This window comes from Hemiscyllium ocellatum, chromosome 26 (assembly GCF_020745735.1).
Source record: "Hemiscyllium ocellatum isolate sHemOce1 chromosome 26, sHemOce1.pat.X.cur, whole genome shotgun sequence".
In the NCBI taxonomy this organism is placed as follows: domain Eukaryota; kingdom Metazoa; phylum Chordata; class Chondrichthyes; order Orectolobiformes; family Hemiscylliidae; genus Hemiscyllium; species Hemiscyllium ocellatum.
Window position 1 is genome coordinate 50,926,576 of NC_083426.1, and position 23,365 is coordinate 50,949,940.

General features: G+C 46.7%; 1 protein-coding gene and 1 non-coding gene across 3 annotated transcripts; both read left to right on the plus strand.

Moving 5' to 3' along the window:
* The first annotated feature begins 10,737 nt into the window (after positions 1 to 10,737).
* LOC132828468 (serine/arginine-rich splicing factor 3) lies at positions 10,738 to 22,606 on the plus strand. 2 transcript variants are annotated; one of them, XR_009646125.1, is made up of 6 exons: positions 10,738 to 10,802; positions 12,799 to 13,006; positions 14,868 to 15,002; positions 17,105 to 17,571; positions 19,686 to 19,727; positions 20,829 to 20,876. XR_009646125.1 is itself a non-coding variant. In XM_060845626.1 (6 exons), exons 2-6 carry the CDS (start codon positions 12,801 to 12,803, stop codon positions 21,438 to 21,440), a joined length of 498 nt encoding a protein of 165 aa, XP_060701609.1. In that variant the 5' UTR covers positions 10,738 to 10,802; positions 12,799 to 12,800; the 3' UTR covers positions 21,441 to 22,606. The 2 variants fall into 2 exon arrangements, 1 of the variants encoding a protein (XP_060701609.1); XM_060845626.1 differs by lacking the exon at positions 17,105 to 17,571 and adding an exon at positions 21,413 to 22,606 and having other exon boundaries at positions 20,829 to 20,915.
* Positions 12,398 to 12,531, plus strand: LOC132828492 (small nucleolar RNA SNORA41). Its single transcript, XR_009646133.1, has one exon. It is a non-coding gene; the product is annotated as a small nucleolar RNA SNORA41 (small nucleolar RNA).
* Positions 22,607 to 23,365: the final 759 nt, after the last annotated feature.

Genomic DNA, 23,365 nt, shown 5'->3' on the forward strand with positions numbered 1-23,365 from the left:
CTACTACCGTGGGGAACCTTATCAAACAGCTTGCTAAAATCACACCCACTGCTCTACCGTCATCAATGTGTCTCATCACATCCTCAAAGAATTTAATAAGGGCTGTGAGGCATTGCCTGCCCCTCACAAAGCCAAGCTGACTATCGCTAATCAAAGTATAGTTTTCTAAGTAATCATAAATCTTGTCTCCCAAAATCCTCTCCAATAATTTGTCCACACAGATATAAGACTGACTGGTCTGTAATTATCCCTATTCCCTTTCTTGAACAAGGGAATAACATTTGCCACCCTCCAATCATCTGGTACTACTCCAGTGGTCAGTGAGGATGCAAAGATTATCACCAAAGGTACAGCAATCGCTTCCCTCGCTGACTATTTCCCAGGGCAGAAACACGAGGGGTCCTAGTTTTAAGCTGGTTGGAGGAAAGTATAGAGGGGATGTCAGAGGCGGATTCTTTACACAGAGAGTTGTGAGAGCATGGAATGCGTTGCCAGCAGCAGTTGTGGAAGCAAGGTCATTGGGGACATTTAAGAGACTGATGAAGGGCTCTGGGCGAAACGTCGAATTTCCTGTTCCTTGGATGCTGCCTCACCTGCTGTGCTTTAACCAGCAACACATTTTCAGCTTGGATGTATCCCATCTGGCCTCATTCCTGAAGCAGGGCTCATGTCCGAAACGTCGATTCGCCTGCTCTTTAGATGCTGCCTGACCTGCTGCGCTGTTCCAGCAACACATTCTCAGCTCTGTATCCCGTCTGGCCCAAGGGACTTATCTATGCTCATGTGATTCAAAATTTCCAGCATATCCTTCTTCTTAACATCCACCTGTTCATGCGTATCAGACTCCTTTACGCTGTCCTCACAAATGATAAGGTCCCTCTGACGAGTGAATACTGAAGCAAAGTATTCATTAAGGACATCCCCTACCCCCTCCGACTCCAGGCACAAGTTCCCTCCACTAGCCTTAACCTCACTCTGGCCATTCAGTTGTTTCTCACATATGGGTAGAACGCCTTGGGATTTTCCTAAATCCTACCCGCCAAGGCTTTTTCATGCTCCTTTCTAGCTCTTCCAGTCCATTCTTCAGTTCTAAGTAATCCAGAGGCCTAGGCCATGTTCTGGTTGCAATCCAGCCATGGCAGATGGTGGGAAATGAATGCAATAAAAATCTGGAATTAAGAGTCTAATGATGACCAACAAACCATTGTTGATTATTGGAAAAATCCATGAGTGAAGGAAATCTGCTGTCCTTACCTGGTCTGGCCTATATGTGACTCAAGACCCACAGCAATGGCATTCACTCTAAACTCCCCTCTAGGGTAAATGGAGATGAGCAATAAATCCTGGCCTCACCAGCAATGCCTACATCCATTGAATAACAAACATAAATGACAGGAACAGCATCAAGCCCACCTAAAGAGGAGGTGTCAACATAGTGACATTGAAAAACAGCACCACATGCAGGGGTAGAAGGTTCTAGCCAACTTTACAGACGACACAGAAATAGGCAAGGCAGTAAATTGCAATGAGGAAATAAGAACCTAACAAATGAATATACATAGGTTAGGAGAGAGGGCCAAAATGTGGCAGATGGAGTTTAACATGGATAAGTGCAAGGACATGCACTTGGAACAAGCAAATGGGAAGGCGACCTATTATCTTAATGGAAAGAGACTTTGGGGTGCTCTCGTGCAGAGGGATCTAGGTGTACTCATTCGTGAGCCACAGAAAACTAGCATTCAGGTACAGCAGAGAATACAGAAAGTGAATGGAATGTAGGCTTTTATAGCTAAAGGAATAGAATATAAATGTAAGGAAATATTGTTGTAACTAGACAAGGTATTGATGAGTCAAAAAATGTCAGGAAAAGCGTAGCAATTCAGGCAGCATCCCAGGAGCAGGAGAGTTGACATTTTGGGCATAAGCCCTTTGTCAGGAATGTATTAATGTGACCACACCTGGAGTATTGTGGACAGTTTTGGTCCCCTTATTTGTGGAAAGATGTAGTGGCATTGGAGACAGAACAGAGCAGGTTCACTGATCCCAGAGCGGAGAGGTTTGTCAGACGAAGAGAGATTGAACAGTTTAGGCTATAGTGTCTGTAATTTAGAAGAATGAAGGGAGATCAAATTGAGGTATTCAGGATGATAAAAGGAGTGGATAAGATAGATGTGGAGCGAATGCTTCCTCTTGTGGGGCATTCTGGGATGAGATAACATTGTCTTAGGATAAGGGGCAGCAAATTTAAAACAGAGTTGAGGAGAAACTATTTCTCCCAAAGGGTTGTGAGTCTGTGGAACTCACTCCCCTAAAGTGCAACGGATGCTGGAACAGTGAGTAAATTTAAGGAGGAGTAAGACAGATTTGTAATTGGTAATAGGTTGAAGGGATATGGGGAGAAGGCAGGAAAATGGGTGTGAGTACCATATCGGCCTTGATCGAATGGCAGAGCAGACTCGAGGGGCCGAATGGCCCTAATTCTACTCCTATTTCTTATGAACCTAAACAGCAGAAGCAACATGCTATTGAAAGAGCTTGGTGATTCCAAAATCAAACCAATCCTGCTGCATTCAGGCATGAAGTACCCGAGATGGTTAAACAACTACTACAATGAGAGGGCTTCTCCTCAATAATGGGGGAGCCTAGTCAGGGTAAAAGATGAAGTACTTTCATCCACCTTCAGCCAGAAATGAGTGGGTGATCAGTATTGGCCTTCTGCTGAGGTCCTGAGCATCACAGATATCCCTCTGCAATCGATTGACTGCATGTGGAATAATAAATCATTGAAGATAGCGAATTCAGTGAAGGCTATGTGCCCTGACAACATTTCAGCAACGGTTGTGAGGTTGGGTGCTCTGGTACTGGCATGCCCCTCACCAGTACTTTCCAGGACAGCTTTAACACTGGTGTCATAATCCCTGCAACTCCCATGGGGAATCACTGGTTAATCTCCCTGGTAAAAGGTGTTAGCCTGCCCAACTGGAACTCATCACTAGAGCCTTGTCTAAAGCAGAACTATGGACGAAAAAAAGCAAATCTTTCTGGTTATTTTAAAAATCTTTTCTGGTGTTTTTGTTTGCACTTCAGCCCTAGGCTCCTGAGCTTTGGGCATCCGGTCGAGAGGGTGTGGGCAGATCGGAAAGAGATTGTCACTGGTCTGCTCCTGGGCCTGGTCAGGCTGGCAATAAACAGGTCCAAAAAGCGATGTGCCTCTTCCGCATTTGTGTCCAGGTGACCTTCAAGAGGGAGCACAATGCTGTTGAAGCATTTCGAGAGAGGTAGCCCCCGTGGGGGATACGGTGTTTTATTTCTCCTTCCAACTCCATTTTGACCTAGCCCCTTCCCTCTTTCCCTATCACCCCCTCGCTTCTGAAAGTTTGCAGAACCCATAATCGACTTTGCTTGTAAATATTCAATTGGCTACATGAGTGATTACTGGGGGTGGTTACTAGTTTTAAAAAAAGTGGACATGGTGATTTTGGTGGTGGGCAAGTCACTCAGTTGTGTGTGATCCTGATGAAGGGCTTATGCCCGAAACGTCGAATTTCCTATTCCTTGGATGCTGCCTAACCTGCTGTGCTTTAACCAGCAACACATTTTCAGCTGTGTGTGATAACACTTCTGGGTGTAAAGAGTAAAGCACCCAGAACTCTTGTAGTGGTGGTGCCCCTACCTCCTAGCCAGGAGGCCCAGGTTCAAGTCCCACCTGCTCCAGATGTATAACACTTCTGAAGGTGTTCATTAAAAATATCGACTTTGAACGTCTGGTAAACTGGTACCTGCCCTGTATGAAAAAAAGGTTCGAGACAAAAATAACCTGCAGATGCTGGAATCCAAAATAGACAGACAGGAGGCTGGAAGAACACAGCAGGCCAGGGCAGCGTCAGGAGGTGGAGAGGTCAACATTTCGAGCATAACCTTTCTTCAGGACTGGGGGTGGGGATGGGGGGAACAGCAGATAAAGGGGGAGGTGGGGGCAAGATGGTGAAATGGGGTTGGGTGAAGACAGGTAGAGGGTACAACCTGGTTGGTCAATGGGGCGACCTATAGCCCGGAGGACTCAACATTGAGTTCCCCAATTTCAGATAACCTCCATTCCTATCCCCCGACTCCCTTCCCAGCCCCTCCCCCTCCCTGCCACCAACCGGATTCATTCCTACCATTGACCAATCAGGTCGTGCCCTCTACCTGCCTTCACCTATCCCCACTTCACTACCCTGCCCCCGTTACTCCCGTTTTCTGCAGCTCCTTGTACACCCCAGTCCTAAAGAAGGGTTACACCCAAAATGTCGACTTCTCCACCTCCTGACGCTGCTTGGCCCGCTGTGTTCTTCCAGCCTCCTGCCTGTCTATTCTGTATATAAAAAAAAGCAGACCCAGTCCCCTGTAAGGGGCTTTGCATGTCACCTCCTTATTGGCTGCACGGGTGGCAGTTAATAGTTAAAAACAAAAAAAAAAGTCACAGTGATTTGGTGATGGGAAAGTTCTTCAGTTGTGTGTGATAAAGAAAAAAGCAGGTTCAGGGATGGATCTGCTGAACCATCTGTCCCAGGCTGGGACTAGCCTATGTACGTCACGAGGAGTGGCTCTGTTTTGGTGTTCAACAATAAATGATGTTCCTTTCCAATCAGGCTTCCTAATTCATAACAACTACGGTGGCACAGTGGTTAGCACTGCTGCCTCACAGCGCCTGAGACCCGGGTTCAATTCCCGACTCAGGCGACTGACTGTGTGGAGTTTGCACATTCTCCCCGTGTCTGCGTGGGTTTCCTCCGGGTGCTCCGGTTTCCTCCCACAGTCCAAAGATGTGCGGGTCAGGTGAATTGGCCATGCTAAATTGCCCGTAGCCTTGGGTAAGGGGTAAATGTAGGGGTATGGGTGGGTTGCGCTTCGGAGGGTCGGTGTGGACTTGTTGGGCCAAAGGGCCTGCTTTCACACTGTAAGTAATCTAATCTAATCTAAACTGGTATCGGTCAAACCAGGTGGAAAATTGCGCAGGTATGCCCTGTCCAAACAAAAAAACAAGAACAGCACCCTGTCAGTCAGCAAAATGATGGAGGTGCTGTTGACAACACTACCAAGTTGCACTTGCTTATCAATAACCTGCTGTTTGATGTTCATTCTGGCTTCTGCCAGGGCCACTGAGCTTGTGAGCACATTACAGCTTTGGCCCAAAGATGAACGAGAGGGCTCCAGATGTGAGGTGAGAGTGACTGCCCTGGATGTCAAAGGCAGCATTGGGCCAACTGTGACATCAAGGCATTCTGCCAAAACCGAAGCCAGTCGGAATGTGGGGAGAACTCTCTGTGGGTTGGAGTCACGTCAAGCAGAACGTTTGTTGGAGGTCAAACTTCTCAATTCCGGGATGTCAATGCAGATGCTGCACAGAGCAGTGTCAGGAGGCCTCGCCATTTTAAACAAGTTTACCACGGACTTTCCCTCCATTATAAGATCTGAAGTGGGGATGTTCGCTGATCATTGTACAGTGTTCAATATCATTTGTAATTTTGCAAGTGCTCAGGAAGCTCATATACTCATACAGTAATAACGCAATGACATCAAGCCTTGGATTGATAAGCAACAGGTGACACTTACACACACAAATGTCAGGTAATGACCATAAAGCATAGACCAGAGGTAGGCCATTTGGCCCATTAAGTTTGCACCACCATTCAAGATATCCTATCAGATCTCGTAATCTTCAATTCCACTTCCCTGCTTTATCCCTTGCTGATCCAAAATCTGTCTGTCTCTTGAATGTACTTATGGAGTACTGTGTGCATTCTGGTCGCCCTGTAATAGGAAAGAGATTATTAAACTGGTGAGGTTCAGAAAAGATTTACCAGGATGTTGTCAAGAATGAAGTTATATGTAGAGGCTGGATAGATTTACAAGGATGTTGCCAGGGTTGGAGGGTTTGAGCTATAGGGAGAGGCTGAACAGGCTGGAACTGTTTTCCCTGGAATGTCAGATGCTGAGGGATGACCTTATAGAGGTTTACAAAATTATGAGGGGCATGGATGAGGTAAATAGGCAAAGTCTTTTCCCTGGGGTCGGGGAGTCCAGAACTAGAGGGCATAGGTTTAGGGTGAGAGGGGAAAGATATAAAAGAGATCTAAAGGTCAACCTTTTCACACAGAGGGTGGTACAGGTGTGGAATGAGCTGCCAGAGGATGTGATGGAGGCTGGTACAATTGCAACATTCAAGAGGCATCTGGATAGGTATATGAATAGGAAGGGTTTGGAGGGATATGGGCCGGGTGCTGGCAGGTGGGACTAGATTGGGTTGGGATATCTGGTCGGCATGGACAGGTTGGACCGTAGGGTCTGTTTCCGTGCTGTACATCTCTATGACTCTGTGACTGTATGACTGGACTTGTTTCAGTGGAGTACAGGAGGTTGAGGGGTGACCTTATAGAGATTTATAAAATCATAACAGGTATGGATAAGATGCATAGCAAAAGTCTTTTCCTTAAGGTGCTACAGTAGCACATTGGAAATCAAGCCCCACTATTCCCAGAGTTGTTTCTGAAGTTGAAGATTTTAAAGTTTCAGAGAATTTACCCACTTTTCAGACCCAGATTTAAAAAGGACCTGAGGAGGCAACGTTTTTATACAGAGTGTGTGTGGGGTGAACTGCCAGATACAGGTAGTTACAACATTTAAAAGACACTTGGAGAGGTACATGAATAGGAAAGGTTCAGAGATATATGGGCCAAATGTGGGTGGGTGGGACTAGTTTAGTTTGGAAACATGGTTGGTATGGACTGGTAGGACTGAGAGTCTGTTTCTGTGCTGTCTGACTATGACCTATGCTTGACCACTCTCAACATTGTACACATCTTCCCTCACTCCCTCCCACCTATCCTTGCACCCCAGATGACTCACCCTGCATGGCCTCTGCATTACCCACTCACTCAGGATATCTAACCTCTAAGCTCACTCCAGGTGCCACTTGCTCTCAGGGAATCTAACTGGAGGATGAACCCCACAGAGACCTCCATAACTCTTCTCTCAGGGACCTCCCAATGTGGCAGTGCCTTCCAGCCCCACCTTGCCTGCTACCGTCAGTCCAGTGGGTGTCCAGGTCAAAGAGTTGCCTCTCGAAAGGACACACTGATCATGTCTGGACTCAGACTATGTCTGACCTTCTGGGGCCATCAAGGCAAAATAACAAGACCAACAGGCTCCACTATACATAGAGTCAAGATTAGAGTGGTGCTGGAAAAGCACAGCAGGTCAGGCAGCATCCGAGTAGCAGGAAAATCGACGTTTCGAGCAAAACCCTTCAACATACAGCAGGCTTCCTCCATCCCTGCTGCAGAGGGACTGCATGGAGAGGTAGTGGGAGGGAAAGAAATAAGACCCATTGAGGGTTTATTGGTGACACGTCATTGTAAGTAAGTTCTCAGTTCTCTAATTACATGGTCACTTCTCACTATCATATGTTTGTGTATCTCTGTGTATCCACACATGCAACCTTGATAGGACTGAAGGCACCCACCCTTTCACTAGACAAAGTGCCACTGATCAGGGTGTGAAATGATCAGCTGCTGGCAATGGGTGAATTGCAGATGCCCGTGACTTTGGCCAGTAGACTTCAACTTCCCAGTTGCACAGACATTGCTACTGCAAGTCAGGCATTTGTGTGGTACAGTCATCATGTTGTGTCAAGGTCATCATCCTGCAGAAACAGCCAGTAATAGACAGAGCTAAGTCATCCACAATACATCCAGATCTAAGCTCTCTGGTCCTGCCACATCCGGTCGTGAATGGTGGTGGGAAATTAAACAACTCACTAGAGGAGGAGGTTCCACAAATATCCCAACCTCAATGACGGAAGAGTTCAGCACATCAATGTGACAAATAAGGCTGAGGAATTTGTTGCAATCTTCAACTAGATATGATCCATCTCAGCCTCCTCTAATGGTTCCCATCATCACAGATACCAGTCTTCAGTGAGGGGAGATGGTGGGGGAGGGGTGTGTGGAGGGGATGGTAAGGGAAGATGGTCAGAGTGATAAGGAGGGGAAATGGGGTGGGGGGGATAGTGAGGGGAGATGGGGAGGAGGGATGGGGTGATGGTGAGAGGATATGGAACCGATGGAGAGAAGATGGTGAGGGTGAGGGGGATGATGAAGAGAGATGGGGTGGGGCTGTGAGGGTGATGGAGATGGTAATGGGGAAGGGATGGGGTGGCATGATGAGGGGGATGGGGTGAGGGGAGGGTGTGAGGGGTACAAAGTCACAGGACATAAGTTTGAGGAGATGATGGGATGGGGTGATGGTGAGGGGTGGTCAGGGTGATGAGGTGAGGGGGGTGAGCGGTGATGGGGATGGGGTGAGTGAGCTGGGGTGTGGGTGAGGAGGTGGTGAGGATGATGGGGTGGTGGGGTGCACGGGGTGTGGGGTGAGTATGAAGGGATGAGGGGATGGTGTGTGGGTGAAGGTGTATGTGTGAGTGTGTGTGTGGGGTGAGGGGTGATTGTAGGTGGGGTGAGTGTGTGTCTGTAGGGGGTTAAGGAAGTGGTAAGTATGGTGCAGGTGAGTGTGAGGGGTTAAGGGGGGTGAGTGTGAGAGCAGATGAATATGGGACAAGGTGAGTGTGGGGGAGGTGAGTGTAGGAGGATGAGTGTGGGGGGATTAGTGTGGCGGTTAAGGGGGGTGAGCATGGGGGAAGGTGGTGTGGGGGGATAAGTGTGGGGGGCAGGAGTGTCGGGGGAGGGGGGAGAGGGGAAGGTGAGTGTAGGGGGGTGAGCATGGGAGATGGAATGAGGAGGTTAGGGCGAGAGGTGTGAGAGTGGGGTATGAGTGTGGGGGGTGTGATTGTGGGGGGGGTAATTGTGGGAGTGGTGAGTGTGAAGGGTAAGTATGGAAGTAGTGAGGAGGTGAGTGTAGAGGGGGTTGATTGGTGGGTGGTGAGTGTTGGGGAGTGAGGGTGGGTGGTGAGCGTGGGGAGGGATATGAGGGGGTGAGTGGGAGGATGAGGGGGTAATTGCAGTGGGGTTGTGTCAGGGTGTGATTATGGGGGGTTGAGGGGGAGGGGGATTGTGGGGGAGTGAGGGTGGGGAAAGGTGAGTGTGGAGGGTGGGTATGGGGTACTGTGAGGAATGGGGTGAGTATGGGGTGTGAGAGTGGGAGTAGTGATTGGAGGGGTTGGTGAGTATGGGGGTGGGTGAATGTATTGCAGTAAGGGTGGGGAAGTTAGGTTGGAGGGTAAGCATGAGGTTCTGTGGGTAATGGGGTGAGTGTGGGGGTGGGTGAGAGGTCTGAGTATAGGGAGTGATGGGGGTGAGTGTGGAGGGTGAGTATGAGGGGATGTGTACGGGGGCACGAGTGTGGGCAGGTGAGTGCAGGCGGGTGATGTGGGAGTAGGTGAGGGCGATGGGGTGAGTGTTGGGGGGAGTGTGCGTGTGTGAGGTGAGGGGGATAGGGTGAGGCTGGGGGCGTGAGTGTGGGGTTGAGTGTGGAGGGGTGAGGGAAATGCAGTGAGTTGGATGAGTGCAGGGTGAGAGGAGTGGTGAGTGTGGGTGAGTTGCGTGTGGGGGTGTCAGTGTGGGGGGCCAAATGTGAGAGTGGTGAACATGGAGGGGTGTGAAGGGGATAGGGTGAGTGTGGTGGGCTGAGTGTGGGGAGAGTGAGGGGGATGGGGTGGGGGTGATAGGGTGAGGGCGATGGAGTGGGGGGATGGGGTGTAGGGATAGGGTGAGGGGCTGGGGTGTGAAAAGGGTGAGAGTGGGGGAGGGTGAGGGGATGGGGTTGGGGTGAGGGGGCTAGGTTGAGGTGGTGGTAGGGTGGTTGAGGGGGATGGGATGGGATGAAATGGTAGGGTGGGGGGGGTCGGGGAAGTTTGATGGGGATGGATGAGGGAGGAGGAGGGGAGAATGGGATGGAGGAGGGTGAGGGAGGGGAGGGGGAGTGTGGGGGAGACGGTGGGGGGAGTGATAGGGGAATGGAGTGGGAGGGTGAGGGGAATGGGGAGGGTGAGGGGGATGGAGGAGGGTGAGGGGGATGGAGGAGGGTGAGGAGGATGGGGAGGGTGAGAGGGATGGGGGAGGGTGAGGGGGATGGAGGAGGGTGAGGAGGATGGGGGAGGGTGAGGAGGATGGGGAGGGTGAGAGGGATGGGGGAGGGTGAGGAGGATGGGGGGAGATGATGGGGGAGGGGGAGACGATGGGAGACAATGGGGGTGGTGGAGGGAGAGGGAGAGGGGGAGGGTGATGGCATGGGGAATGGGGAGGGTGAGGGGATGGGGAGGGTGAGAGGATGGGGATGGGGAGATTGGAGTGTGAGGGTGATGGGTGAGAGGATGGGGGATGGGGTGGGTGAGGGGGAGGTGTGAGGGTGGGGGTGATGGGGAGGGTGAGAGGATGGGGAAGGGGAGGGTGAGGGGTAGGTGGGAGGGTGAAAGGATGAGGATGGGATGGGGATGGGTGAGGGGAGGGGTTAGGGAGGGTGATGGTGAGTGTGATGGGGGTGGGTGAGGGAGGGTGAGGGGGTGGGGGAGGGTGAGGGGGATGTGTGAGGGGGTGGGGGAGGGAGAGGGGGTGAGGGTGATGGGGGTGGGGGAAGGTGAGGGTGATGGGGGGAGGGGATGGGGAGGGTGGGGGGTGAAGGAGGAGGAGGAGGTGGGGGAGGGTGAGGAAGCGGATTGAACGCGCGCTCTCCGCCAATCAGACGTCGGCGCTTCTGGATGGGGGGCGGGGCCGGCGGCGCCCACGTGACTGCAGCTATTTCCGTTAGTTGTGGCGCGAGGCGGCGGCCATTTTGTTTGAGCGCGAGGAGCCGGAGAGAGCGAGCAGGTACCGGGGGGGCGGGAGAGACCTGGGGGGGTGAGGGACAGAGAGAGACACACACGGGGGTAGGGTGAGAGCCCGGGGGTATGGGTGAGGACCCGGGGGTTGGGTGCCGGGGCGGTCGGGCTGGCAGGCCGAGCCTGGAGCGCGGCCCGGGTGGGTGGGTGGTGAGGGCCACCCCCCCTCAGGCCTGTGTCCCCGGGCCCGCCGTGTGAGAGCTGCCCGCGCCGCGGCTCACCCTCTGCCGTGTCTCAGGGGGAGAGTGTGTGTGAGAGAGCCGGGGGAGTGTGTGGCGATGCTCGGACCCCCCCCCCAGGGCCCTCTCGGGCGGGGCCCGGCCTCCGCCGCCATTTTGTCGGCGGTGAGTGAGAACAAAGAGCGGCGGAGCGTGGGCCCCGAGCCCCGCCCCAGAGACCCCCCCACCCCACCCCGGCGGGCGGCGGCCCTGACAGCCTCCTGATCCCGGGCTCCAGCGCCCCACACTCGGCCTCGGCTGGAATCGGGGGCCACTGTCTCGGCGGCTTATACTCCCCCTCCCCCTCCTCCCACTGTTCATTGATCTGCCCTCCCCCTCCATCTGGGTTTCCCCTCTTCCCCCTCTTCCCCCTCTTCCCCCTCTTCCCCCCCTCCCCCTCTTTCCCCCTCTTTCCCCCTCTTTCCCCCTCTTTCCCCCTCTTTCCCCCTCTTTCCCCCTCTTTCCCCCTCTTTCTCCCCCCCCTCCCCCTCTTTCTCCCCCCTCCCCCTCTTTCTCCCCCCCCTCCCCCTCTTTCTCCCCCCTCCCCCTCTTTCTTTCCCCCCCCCCCTCCACTGTTCATTGATCTGCCCTCTCTTACCCCCTCTGCCCTCCCTCTCCCCACACCCCCCCGTTCATTGATCTGTTCCCTCCCCTCCCCCTCATCATGCCCCCCCTCCCACTGTTCATTGATCTGCCCTCCTTCCCCCTCCACCTGAGTTCCCCCCTCTCTTTCCCCCTCCCCGTTCATTGATCTGCCCTCCCACTTGCTCCTCTTTTCCCCCCCCCCCAACTGTTCATTGATCTGCCCTCGCCCCTTTCCCTCTGCATCTGGGTTTCCCCTCTTACCCCCTCTCTCCTCTTTCTTTCTCTCCCCCCCCCCCCCCCCCCCCCCCCCCCCCCCCTTCCCGTCCGTGAGCTCTGCTTTTTAACCGGCAGTGGTTTTGTTGTGTTAGGTTTGGATAAGTTGGAAGTTGGTACTTTGTTCCCAATTTATTATGAGTCAGGGGTCCGGCCCCTGTGCCCTCAGTGTCATTCCTGCAGCTGAGTCTGTCCAGGGAATAAATCCCTCCGTCTCGTCTTAACTGGGACAAATCCATTCATTTCTGCTGGCTTTTGTGTCAGCGTGAATTAAATTTTCCTGGTTCACATCTGGAGGCAGTTATTGATCCCCCACACAGTTTGGTTTGGGTGGTTTCCTTGTGGCAAACAAATCAGCCTTTCAGGTGAAATATCAGCATGTTGTGTCCAACATCTCATTGGTTTTGACTACAGCATTTTAAGTTAACTGATCCCAATTCCTTCATTTTTAAGGATATCCCTGCTGCATATTCAACTGATTATGTTTTGCTTTAGAGTTTTAAAGCTTTTCCACAGGTACTGGTCTGAAATTACTTGGTCTGTAGTAGTTTCAGGTTTCCTTCTGTGGGATAGTAAGTGTTGTACTACTTTCATTAGACCTTTTCTGTGACTTTAAAGGGCTCAGCAGTGCAACGGACATGTGAAATACAAAGCAATTCCAAACTTGCCTGCAAAGTGCTGTGACTGGATACTGGATTTTCTGCATGATTTGATGTCTATTTAGAACAGATGTCCTTTAATGTCCTCCGTATTGCCGTTATACAGCATTGTTGGATTCCAAATGAATTCTTGAATTATTTAAATGTTCTCATTGTGTTGCCTATTTTGAGTTCTAATGACTGTGTAGAAACTATTGTCTGAACTCGAGGGCCCAAAGAGTTTGTTAACTTGTTGTGTCTTGTGTTCCAGCCATGAATCATGGTTCATGTCCTCTAGACTGCAAGGTGTATGTTGGAAACCTTGGAAATAATGGAAATAAAACTGAGCTTGAGAGATCATTTGGATATTATGGCCCGCTCCGCAGTGTGTGGGTTGCCCGCAATCCACCTGGATTTGCATTTGTTGAGTTTGAAGATCCACGTGATGCTTCGGATGCGGTCAGAGAACTTGATGGAAGGTAATTATTTCTGTCCCTGAAATTATTAGTGTCATTTTCCATATAGCAGTTATTGCACTCCTCTTGCACTCTTCTGAAACGTGCTTCCCAAAACTGATCTGAGAAGCATTAAGATCAATGTGCTATATTTGATGAATGGAGGGAATTTTGTGCACATTTGGAACTGCTCCATCTAATGGCCACAATGAGATTGCAGTGCAGGAGCTGATAAGATGTTAATTACCAAGTGTCCATTTTGTGTGCCTGCGACTTTAATCTTGTCACTTGATGTACTGTAAGTAAAAAATGAGGTCTGCAGATGCTGGAGATCACAGCTGCAAATGTGTTGCTGGTCAAAGCACAGCAGGTTAGGCAGCATCTCAGGAATAGAGAATTCGACGTTTCGAGCATAAGCCCTTCATCAGGAAGCATGGTTAACGCATACAGATTGTGTTACCAGACATACAACAGTGTTAATATCCGTGTTGTAAGCACTGTAATTACTGAAATATTTTAAATTGTACAACTTCTGACCGTTAAAGCATTTTCCAACTGCCTATTCCGAAGCTGTAACCATAAGATTGTGGTTTAGCTATCAGTATTGAAATATTTGTAATTTTCATCCAACACTTTATATTGAAGTGTTCATTTGAGAAGCATACAAGTTGAGCCCATCCAGAATCGAGAGTTGGGTGATGCATAAAACTTTATGCACTATCTTGTATTTTCCACTTTTCAGTTACACGTTGCTATGTGACATGTTACACTGAGCCATGTTTCAATCCTTGCGTCTATACGGAGGATGACCGTTTCTAGCTTATCTCTCCACGCTTCAGGCTCACTCCCTTTATTCCTGATGAAGGGCTCTTCCAGCACCACTAATCCAGAATCTGTAAGGTTATTCCTGATTGAGAGGCTGATTACATACGTGTATTTATGATTAACTGCTTTTAATGTTTGTCATTAAACAAAGTCGGTGCATCATCTATATTGCTCTGCCATTTCAAACTATACTTTTTTTTCAGTTTTCTACTCAGTTGGTTCATCCTAAATCTGCCTTTGGATCTGAGTTTTTTACATGACTGCACTCTTTTTTTTCTTCTTGACTAGAGTTGGCTGGCTGGCTTGGGGTGAGCTATATGATCCAACAAGATTTCGTTTGAGAGCGTAATTCTCAAAACTAGCTAATGAACCAATTTGAAGCCTTTGACCGATCTGATGCCTTGTTCTCTGGTCAATAAATGTCTCCTACATGGGAAATGCTTGGCTTAGATGATGTGGAGCTTTCTGACTGCTGTAGACATGATCGGGTTGTTTGACACTTAATAGATCAGGAATGTTTAGTAATTATGTCTTGCCTTACTTTGCAATCTGAGGCGGTGTCCTTGCTATATTTTAGTGGGTAGTGAACCTGTGGAATTCTCTGATTAAAGGCCAGATCACTGGAGATTAAACGCATTAAGGAATATGGAGTTGAATGACAAAGACTTTACTCTTGTTTTCAGTTTCACTAAATTGGGTAAAGGGGAGGCTGTACTGAACTGAAACCTATTGTCTTTCCATATGTCCCATCATTCTTAATGGATTTGATCACTCTGTCCAAGTTCACTTATTACTTGTGAATAATTATGCTTATGCAAGGTTAGTCTTAGTTTAATTTATTCTTAAAACTTTATTAAGGGATATAAACTCCTTTGATATCTTGTACAGTAGAGGGGGGATGAGTTTCACTGTGACTGGTAACTGACATTGAGGTTGCCAATGGCTTTCATGACTCATCCATCTATGGGGAGTGCAATGGGCAATATTTCAAATCTACACCTGTAGCTTTCTCTTTGCAGGGTGGTGTTTGAGTATGAAGCATTTAATTATTGATTTTCAGGAATCTCTGTGGCTGCCGTGTCCGTGTAGAACTGTCCAATGGTGAGAGACGCATCCGTAATCGTGGCCCACCTCCAGCATGGGCCAGGCGTTCTCGTGAGGATTATCGCCGAAGAAGCCCCCCAGTCCGGCGCAGGTAACAATGCGTGATATTGCTTTTTGATGTAGCTGTGCATGCAAAATTTATTTTTAAAATTTGCTGTAAATGTTTTCCATCTGTGTAATTCATATTTTTGAGCTGTTTGCTTGATGTAACAGCTACTAGTGATGGGCGACATAGTTTTGAACAACAGCCTGAAATTTCCTGATAATGTGTTGAGTTGCTTTTAATATGTATGTACATAGGGAAGAACTCCACATGATCTTTGAGTTCTGTGGTTTGTCAGCAGGGATGTCATGATGAAGGAACTTGTTTCAAAGGCATGTTATCAGTAAGTGTGACTACTTCCATGGCATGCCTGTTGAACATCCAGTTCTCAGTATATGACCATATTCGAGTGGTCCAAGCGGCGAGTAATCTAGGCATGGACTTCTCAAGGCTGTTCAATGCTGTGCTGTTGATTTTAACACTGGTAACTGGCAAATGTGGCTTTTGATGGCTTTGGTTTCCAGTCATGCACCTTGATAATGAACAGTCCATTGTTGGTTATGCACCCAACTACACTGACCTTGCTGTTTAATTACTGTTGGTTGAGCAGTTTCAGCTGTCTGAGTGAAAGGCCTCCTGTTGAGCTGCCTTTTGCAATTGGTTTAGATTGTGCTCTTATATAAGGAGGACACCATGACATCCCTAGCTGCCATGCCCAGTAGATTTTGATTCGTCCTTAAAGCTGGAAGCACACCACATGTAAACGAAGTGGCCTCCCGCTCGTATGTTGTGGTAAGGCTGTTGCCATTTCTGCTTGACGTTGCTGGTCAAAGAGTTTTCACTTTTGCTTATTTTACAGTATCATAAATTGAGCTTTAGTACGAAAGCATTGCTATCGGGAGATCAGAATTGATGAATTCAAGTGTTAGGTTCAATCCATGCTTGAAAAAAACATGTGATTTCCAAACAACTTCAAAGATCCCAAATTAATATTTTGATGAGCTCCTGTGCTCTGATGTAAAGTGAGTGTATAGTTAAACTTTAAGTGAATTATTTTGATAATCATGTTCCACCCCCTGGTCTCGGTGACTTAGTAGCTGTGCACTTTGCTTGTCTGGACAATGAAGTGACTTGTCCTTAGCACGTCAAATGAAAACAATACATGCCAGTTCTGGATCTCCAAGGATCAGTGTTTTCGCACTACTGCAAGAAAACTGGACTCATTGCACCAGCATTCCCTTTTAAGTGGCTCAGTAAAGGTGGAAAGTCTGAGAAAGTTATTCCATGTCCTCAGTCAAGGAAAAATAGCGATTGCCTTTTGAGGGAATGCTGGGGAGGGGGTCTTTGGGTTACTAGAGGTTAAGATAAAGACTTGAGAAATAATTTAAACCATTGATTTCTCGTTATCTGTTATAAAAAGTTAAAATTTAGATTTTCTCTAGTTTGAATAACAGTCTTTATCTGAACCACTGGTTTGCTAAGCTTATTAGTGCAGCCTGAGAGCTTCGCAGGGGGCATTGAGTTGAAATTACTTAGGGGTGCGATGTTGCCTTGTGAACTCCTAATAAGGCATATTACACTCAGACCTGGGGTTCCTTCTGTGGTAGCTTTCTTGTTTGTAATTAAAAGGTAAATGTTTCGTCTTCCCTGGTGTGGGAGAGTTTGCAGACAATTAACTAAGAACGTGTACCTGTCATGGACAGCCCATGGCTGAACGTTGCCTGTTTTAAGCACAGTGTTATAGCACTGATAAATACATTCACATTTATGGTGCAACTGGATTCTTGACATCAACCTTGGCAGTGTTGACACGTTTTGTCCCTGATGGGGTAGGAGTTCTGCTTTCTACAGAGAAGAGCAACTTGCAGGTTAGTGACATTTTTGTGTTTATGTTCAGAAGGAACCCTGATTAATGGATTTATGAATTGCCTAGCATGTTGCTGCATTCTGGCCAGTTGCAATAAGATTGATGCAAAGTGTTAATATGCTTACATATTGCTGTTTTGCATTGTCACTCATCACTAATGGCTAAATTATTTAATAATCAAGATTGGTTTTTACTGATGGCTTGTGTGTTGCACTATTTATTTTTAAAGATGCATTTTTATCCATTTATTTATATATTAATAAAAATGAACCCCCCCTTGCAGAGTCACCATCATGCCTCTTCTCACCACCCTTCGAATCTACATTAGCCAGTCAACTAGCCCTTTCAGCGTCATGTGACCAGCGCGCCCCAATCAGCTTGGCTGGTGTCGGTATCACATGACCAAGGCATGTCCAGTCGTCAGGTTGCACCACCGCCCTTTGGTTCCCAAGCATGCTGTTTCTCAGCCTCTTCTCCAACCATGACCAATCGGCAGCGGCTGCCTCAACTGCCCACACATTTCTGGTCAATCAGCTGTTTACTTTACTCGTTGTCTCCACAACAGCAGCCGAACACTCAGCATTTGTCTCAGCAGCCTTCGACTAAATAAAAAGCAGGAAAAAAACCACTACACCCCCCTCTGCCAACCAAATACCACGCATCTGGCAAACCTTTTCAGCAAATTCTACCTGGCCGTCAGTCCGGCAGCCTCACCTCTCCATTTCTAGCTTGTTGAAAACCAAAAGACTAGTAAGTTTTTCCTGCTTTATACAATAGTCTACTGCTGGTATAATGGAGTAAGCTTTTTGACAAGGTAAAGAGACTACAGTGTTCTGTTAGGTGCTGGCTGTGTAAAGACTGAATTTAACTTTGTTTTTAAGAAGTGTTCGTGTTTAGTAACAGCTAGACTTTTGTACTTGGGTTCTGAAACCATGTTTAAAATTTGTGTAGTGTAACATCCTTGGTTAGGTTGTATAGTTATAAGTTCATGTGGCTCTTGTCACGTGTTTTCAGACCCAGGTGCAAAATATGTCTTAAATTGGGCCAGAGTAACTCTGAAGGGATGTGACATTTGCTGACTGGCAGGTCATAGTCATCGTCTTCTCCATGGGTCTTCTGCTAAATGGTGCAAAATGCAACCTTGGTTCACTAGGAGGCCCAAATTAAGCTTTGATATCAGCCAAAAGCAGGCATTTGCTTCCCTTGAGAGCTGGCCTGGTCCTGGTGATGGAAGCGTAAATGGGGTTGGTGTATTGAAAGTTCTAGGCTAATTGGAATGGATAGTCCTTGGTGCAGAAAAATGCAGCATGGTGGAAAAAATCAGTTGGGAATCAGGTTGTCTTAACTGGCAACTTTTATGCCTGTGAATTGACAATGGCCATATTGTGCCAACTGCCCTGTAGCTATCTTGGTGATATTGATGTCCTAATTGCCTTTTCTCTCTTTAAAACTCGTCCCTGGATTTTTTCCACTATGAGGGTAGTGTACAGTAGTGGCTTGGTCAGCATTGGCTCAGTGCTAATTCTGCACAGTGCTGTTAATTGACTTAACATGGGGAGCACATTTAGCAGTGTAAAAGTACATGAAACCTTAAAAATTCCAGTATTGCAATTGATAATGATAGGGGATTAGTCTTTTGCTGGGTGAGGTGTGTACAGTATTGCCTTCTCACCTCCCAAGCAGCCCCATTGTGGCGTCAAAATGACCGTGGCCTATTGCCTTCAAATTAACATTCTTAGTAAGCCACTACCGTGTGCATTGTCCTCAAATAAGTGAAGATTAATGTCCCAAGTTGAAGGTCCAGAAATCAGATCTACACACATTGCATTGAGATGTCGCATTTGGAGTTTTAGCCAGTTAACCCAAAGAATTGAGCATTAACAGAACACTACCCACGTTGTCTTACATATGTATAATGTATTGCATTGTTATAGTACAGCTTTTATTCTAGAAACACTGCTAAGTTAGAGCTGTTTGTGCACCTTAAGTTGCACCCAGGGATGGAAATGTTAGAGGTCAGTCATGTATACGGGGACCTTTGTCTCTGATCTTTGGAAGCATGTCCACCAAATTAAAATGGTGAATTTAAATGAGCTTTCAGATTGCTCATAGAGGCCATCTGCTGGCAGTCAGTGCCAGCTGCAATTCTGCAGGTGCATTGGGAACAAGATCCTGAATACTTGTTCCTGCCCAGTGCATTTGTTCTAGTTTCCATCCCTGTTTTTAATCCACAGGTTCCATTTAATGCTGTGTTCAGTTAACATATTCTGTTGTAGCCTAGATTATTTTTGAACATTCTCTATTATTGAAGTTGTTTTACACCAATGCAGGGTTCTGTGTGGATTCTTCATGGTGTAGGTCTGTCCAGAGCTGGAATCAACTGATATGGTTTTGTCAGTTTGTTTTGGATTTCCTTGCCCATGCTGATTTTTGTCCCTCTTATGACCCATGAATTAGTTGCAACCTCTTCATTGGGTTTCAAATTTTTCATATTGTCTTTAATAAGAGGTTGCTTCCTGTTTTCAGTGACATGATACATTTGTGATTACATTTTTATTAAATTGATTTTGAAGTATTTCTAGATTTTCATTGATGTCTTGAATGAGATGTGAACCCTGCAGTGGTGTTTGGTCATCTTCAAGCTTCATAGTTATCGTCTTGTAAAGATTAGAATTAAACTGAAGTCAGGTTTTTATGCAGGCGGTTTATTAAATCTGACATATGTTGTGGTATTTAATTGCCATTGCTAGAGAGCTGGGATTATTGGGACCAGCTGTGGTCGAGTAGGATGGTACTTTGTACCGGTCGCTGTTTGTGGACCATCATTTGTTCACCTCCTAACTGGTCTTCCTTCTCACTTCTAGATCCCCACCCCGTCGGAGGAGCTTCAGCAGAAGTAGGAGCAGGTATGAGTCATGTGTTACCATGTTAATCTCAATCCTACATGCTACTCCGACTTCCTTATTGAGTTGGGATTGGCTCCTATTCTAACTCATTTTTCTCAAGCCCCGAAAAATAAATTGTTTGGGATTAATTCAAATAATTCGATAGTTCAAATTATTTTAGCAGATGGTGGGTGGGAAGGCTTGAATGATCATGAACTGTGTAATGTATCATTTTTACATATTTTCTAACCCCTCTGAACAGGTTGCTATACCACATGGAGCAGGTGGAATTTGAGTCTTGGCCTCCTGGCTCAGGAGTATCCGTTCTATCTTTATAACTACCTTCTGAAATTATTTGGCTAAAATAGATTCCGTTGTATCTTAATTGCTTGTTTTGTGAATGTTGAGTCATTATCCTAATGCAGAAGCAGTGGTGAATAGGGTCAGGTGTACAGCAAGCAACCCATTCATACTGACCACATATCTTAAATTAAGGTACTTGACCCATATCCCTTAAATCTTTCCTATTCGTATACTCGTCCAGATCCCTTTTTAAGTCTAATTGTGCCAGCTTCCACCATTTTATTTGGCAGCTCATTCCATGCACACTCTACCCTTTGTGTGAACATTTGTCCCTTTTAATTCTTTCCCCTCACCCTAAACCTGTATTATATCTTTTTGCTCTATCCATGCATTAAGGCATGGCTCCTTATGCTCATCTGGTATGAATTTGGTCCAGCGTGGTGGCTCAGTGTTTAGCACTGCTGCCACACAGCACTTAGGGTCCCACGTACGATTCCAGCCTCTGATGACTGACTGTGGAATTTGCACATTCTCCCCGTGTCTGTGTGGGTTTCCTCCTACAGTCCAAAGATGTACAGGTCAGCTGAATTTCCCATGCTAAATTGCCCATTGTGTTAGGTGCATTAGTCAGAGGGAAATGGGACTGGGTGGGTTACTCTTCGGAGGGTTGGTGTGGACTGGTTGGATGGAAGGCCCTGTTTCCACACTGTAGGTAATCTTAAAAAAAACATGTTGGATCCTCTGGGTAAAATCAGAATGCTTGCCACAGTAGGACTCCAAAGATCTTGTGACCTAATAGCATTCTTGACTTCACCATAGGTCCCTCTCGAGGGATCGTAGGAGAGAGAGGTCCCTGTCCAGGGAGAGGAACCACAAACAATCTCGTTCGTTCTCCAGGTCTCACAGGTAAGTTGGAATGGTGTAAAAACCTGAGTTCCTTTAGTTTTGTTCACTGAGGGGGCAGCAGAGATTAAGAACTCTGTCTGAAAAGGTGATAGTTGAATAAATCCTCATAACATTAGGAAGTTCCCTAATTTGTACTTGGATGTGCTGCGACCTCATGTATAGTTCAAGAACTGGGAAGTGGGTATTAGGCATGAATCATGCCTCATCATGCATAAACGGTCTAATGGCTGTTTTGCTTTATGATTATGGTCCTGATGAATTGTTAATGAATAGTCTGTTCTGGGCTAGCCCAGAATGAAAAAAATGTCTTGTGTTGAAATTTTGGTGGGGTTTTTATGTAATTTTAGTGATGCCTGTAAGAAGCCAGAATACTCGTGAAGCTGGCTGGCTGCTCCTGTATCATGTGGGCAGCGTGCCCCAGTTTGGGGTTTGAAAGGAAGCAATAGAATGTTTTCTAGCTGCCAGGTTTCTAATCTTTTCACTTTTTTTTGTTTTAGCCGCTCCAGGTCAAACGATAGGAAGTAAACCTGAAGCATAGTGGCCTTTGTGAAGATCCATGTACAGACTTCTTGGAGTTGTTAAGAATGTGATTTGCATTTGTTTAATAGACTCGACATGTAGTCCATTGCATTTTTTACCCTATTTTAGCTGTTCATTGTCTTTCTTTTCATGTATTCTATAATGTAACCAGTGAGATTTTCAGATGCAGAAATTGTCAAACTTGTGTGAATTATGGGCAGAGTCATGGTTTTTATCCAGGTAGGATTGTATTGTGGGCAGACCATTGATTGCTTACCTACTGTATTATCCATTGAGGGTTAGTTTTCTTGATTCCATAAGCTTGCCCATCTCCAGCAGATCTGATGGGATCAATATGCCCCCTCCCTAAGCAAACCAGCAGTTTGTTTTTTTATTATTGGCAGATAACACTCTACTTTTAGGCTTGTTAACACAACTTCGTGGTGTTGTGCTGTTTTTTCTTGTGATATGTCACCTGGGGTTATGTGTTTTTTGTGTTCACTGGTTTTTCATATGTTTTCTAATATACCTGCAAACATCTAAATTTTTGCGTTGCTATTTGTAAATCTTGCACTTCATTTGTGGTAGTCAGTTTTGTGCAGTGCTTTGGGATATTACTGGAACAGAAATATGTCGTGAATGCATTAGAGTATTTAAAATATTCTCGTGTTATGAGAAGTGTTCAGACATTCAGTAGGAATACAGTCTTGCAGGCTTTAAGATAATGTGGCTCACTGACTCTTCACATGATTGCAGAATTAAATTGAGGGATTTCGGAAACTGACAATTCTTGCATCCAGTTTATTAACTTTGCCTGCATGAATATCTCAGATGCTGGCTGTAGCTTAAAGTTACTAATTAATTTGCAACATCAGACAAGCTATGTAGAGCTGGTTAGCTTTGAGTTGTGTGCTCATGCCAACCAGTCTTTTGGGCTGCTGTCTCTAGTGCTGGAAATGCTTTTTGTTGAGTCCTTTTTTCACCAGTTACTGCATTGTAAATATTGTATGTGGCTTGCTGCCATTCCCTGACTATCTTGGCCATTGGTGATATAATGAGGAGAAGCTGGAGTGATACAATATTGTCCCTTGTGACCCTGTTCCTGCCTTCACACTGCACCATTTATGTGCTGTTTTGTGACTTTCTTGGAAATAAACTTTGGTTACACAACAGCTTTGGTTATAGTTTCGTCATTTTTGTGACATGCACTTCTGGCAGTTCACCTGCAGTTGAGAAATATGCGATGGGTCAGAATGGAAACCTAACCCCCATAGGTTGACTTGGGTGAGTAGGCAAATGGACTGAGTTGTGAGATGGGAAGCGTGCTGAGGGGGAAGAGGAATGGTTGTGTGTGTTGGGGGAGGGGGTTGAGCAAAGGGGAAGGTTGAGAGGATGAAGTGTGTGTTTTGGGCAAGGTGGAAGAGTTTGGGGTGTAGAATGCATGTGAATAGTTGAGGTTTTGAGGTAGTGTGGGAGTTTGATTGGAAGGAGAGGGCTGAGGAGTAGCTCCTTGATCTAACCAGGTGATGGGTATGAGAGGCTAATGCTAAAGGAATTCAGGCCATCTGAACTGGAAAGAAGTCTTAAAAGCTATGCAATTCAAGAAGGAAAACTCGATTGATTCAATTAAAAAAATTAGAGTTAAGGTAGGAGTGGTATTTCTCTGGGATTGAGCATCTCAAAAAGGTGTTGCTGAGGAAAGGATTGAGCCTATGATTTTGCTGTTTGTGTAAAAGCTTGTGCGGCTATGTCAAAAACTTTGGAAATCTTATGGATGTGTGTGGTAACCCAACTGTGTAATGAATAAAATTACTTGTATGGTCTACAAAACTAATTGATAGTTCCCAAATTTGAGTTTGAGTAGTTCAGTTTGTGAAGTGTTATTATCTTGGGTTTAATTTTCTAAATTGGAATTGGTTTGGTTTTCCACT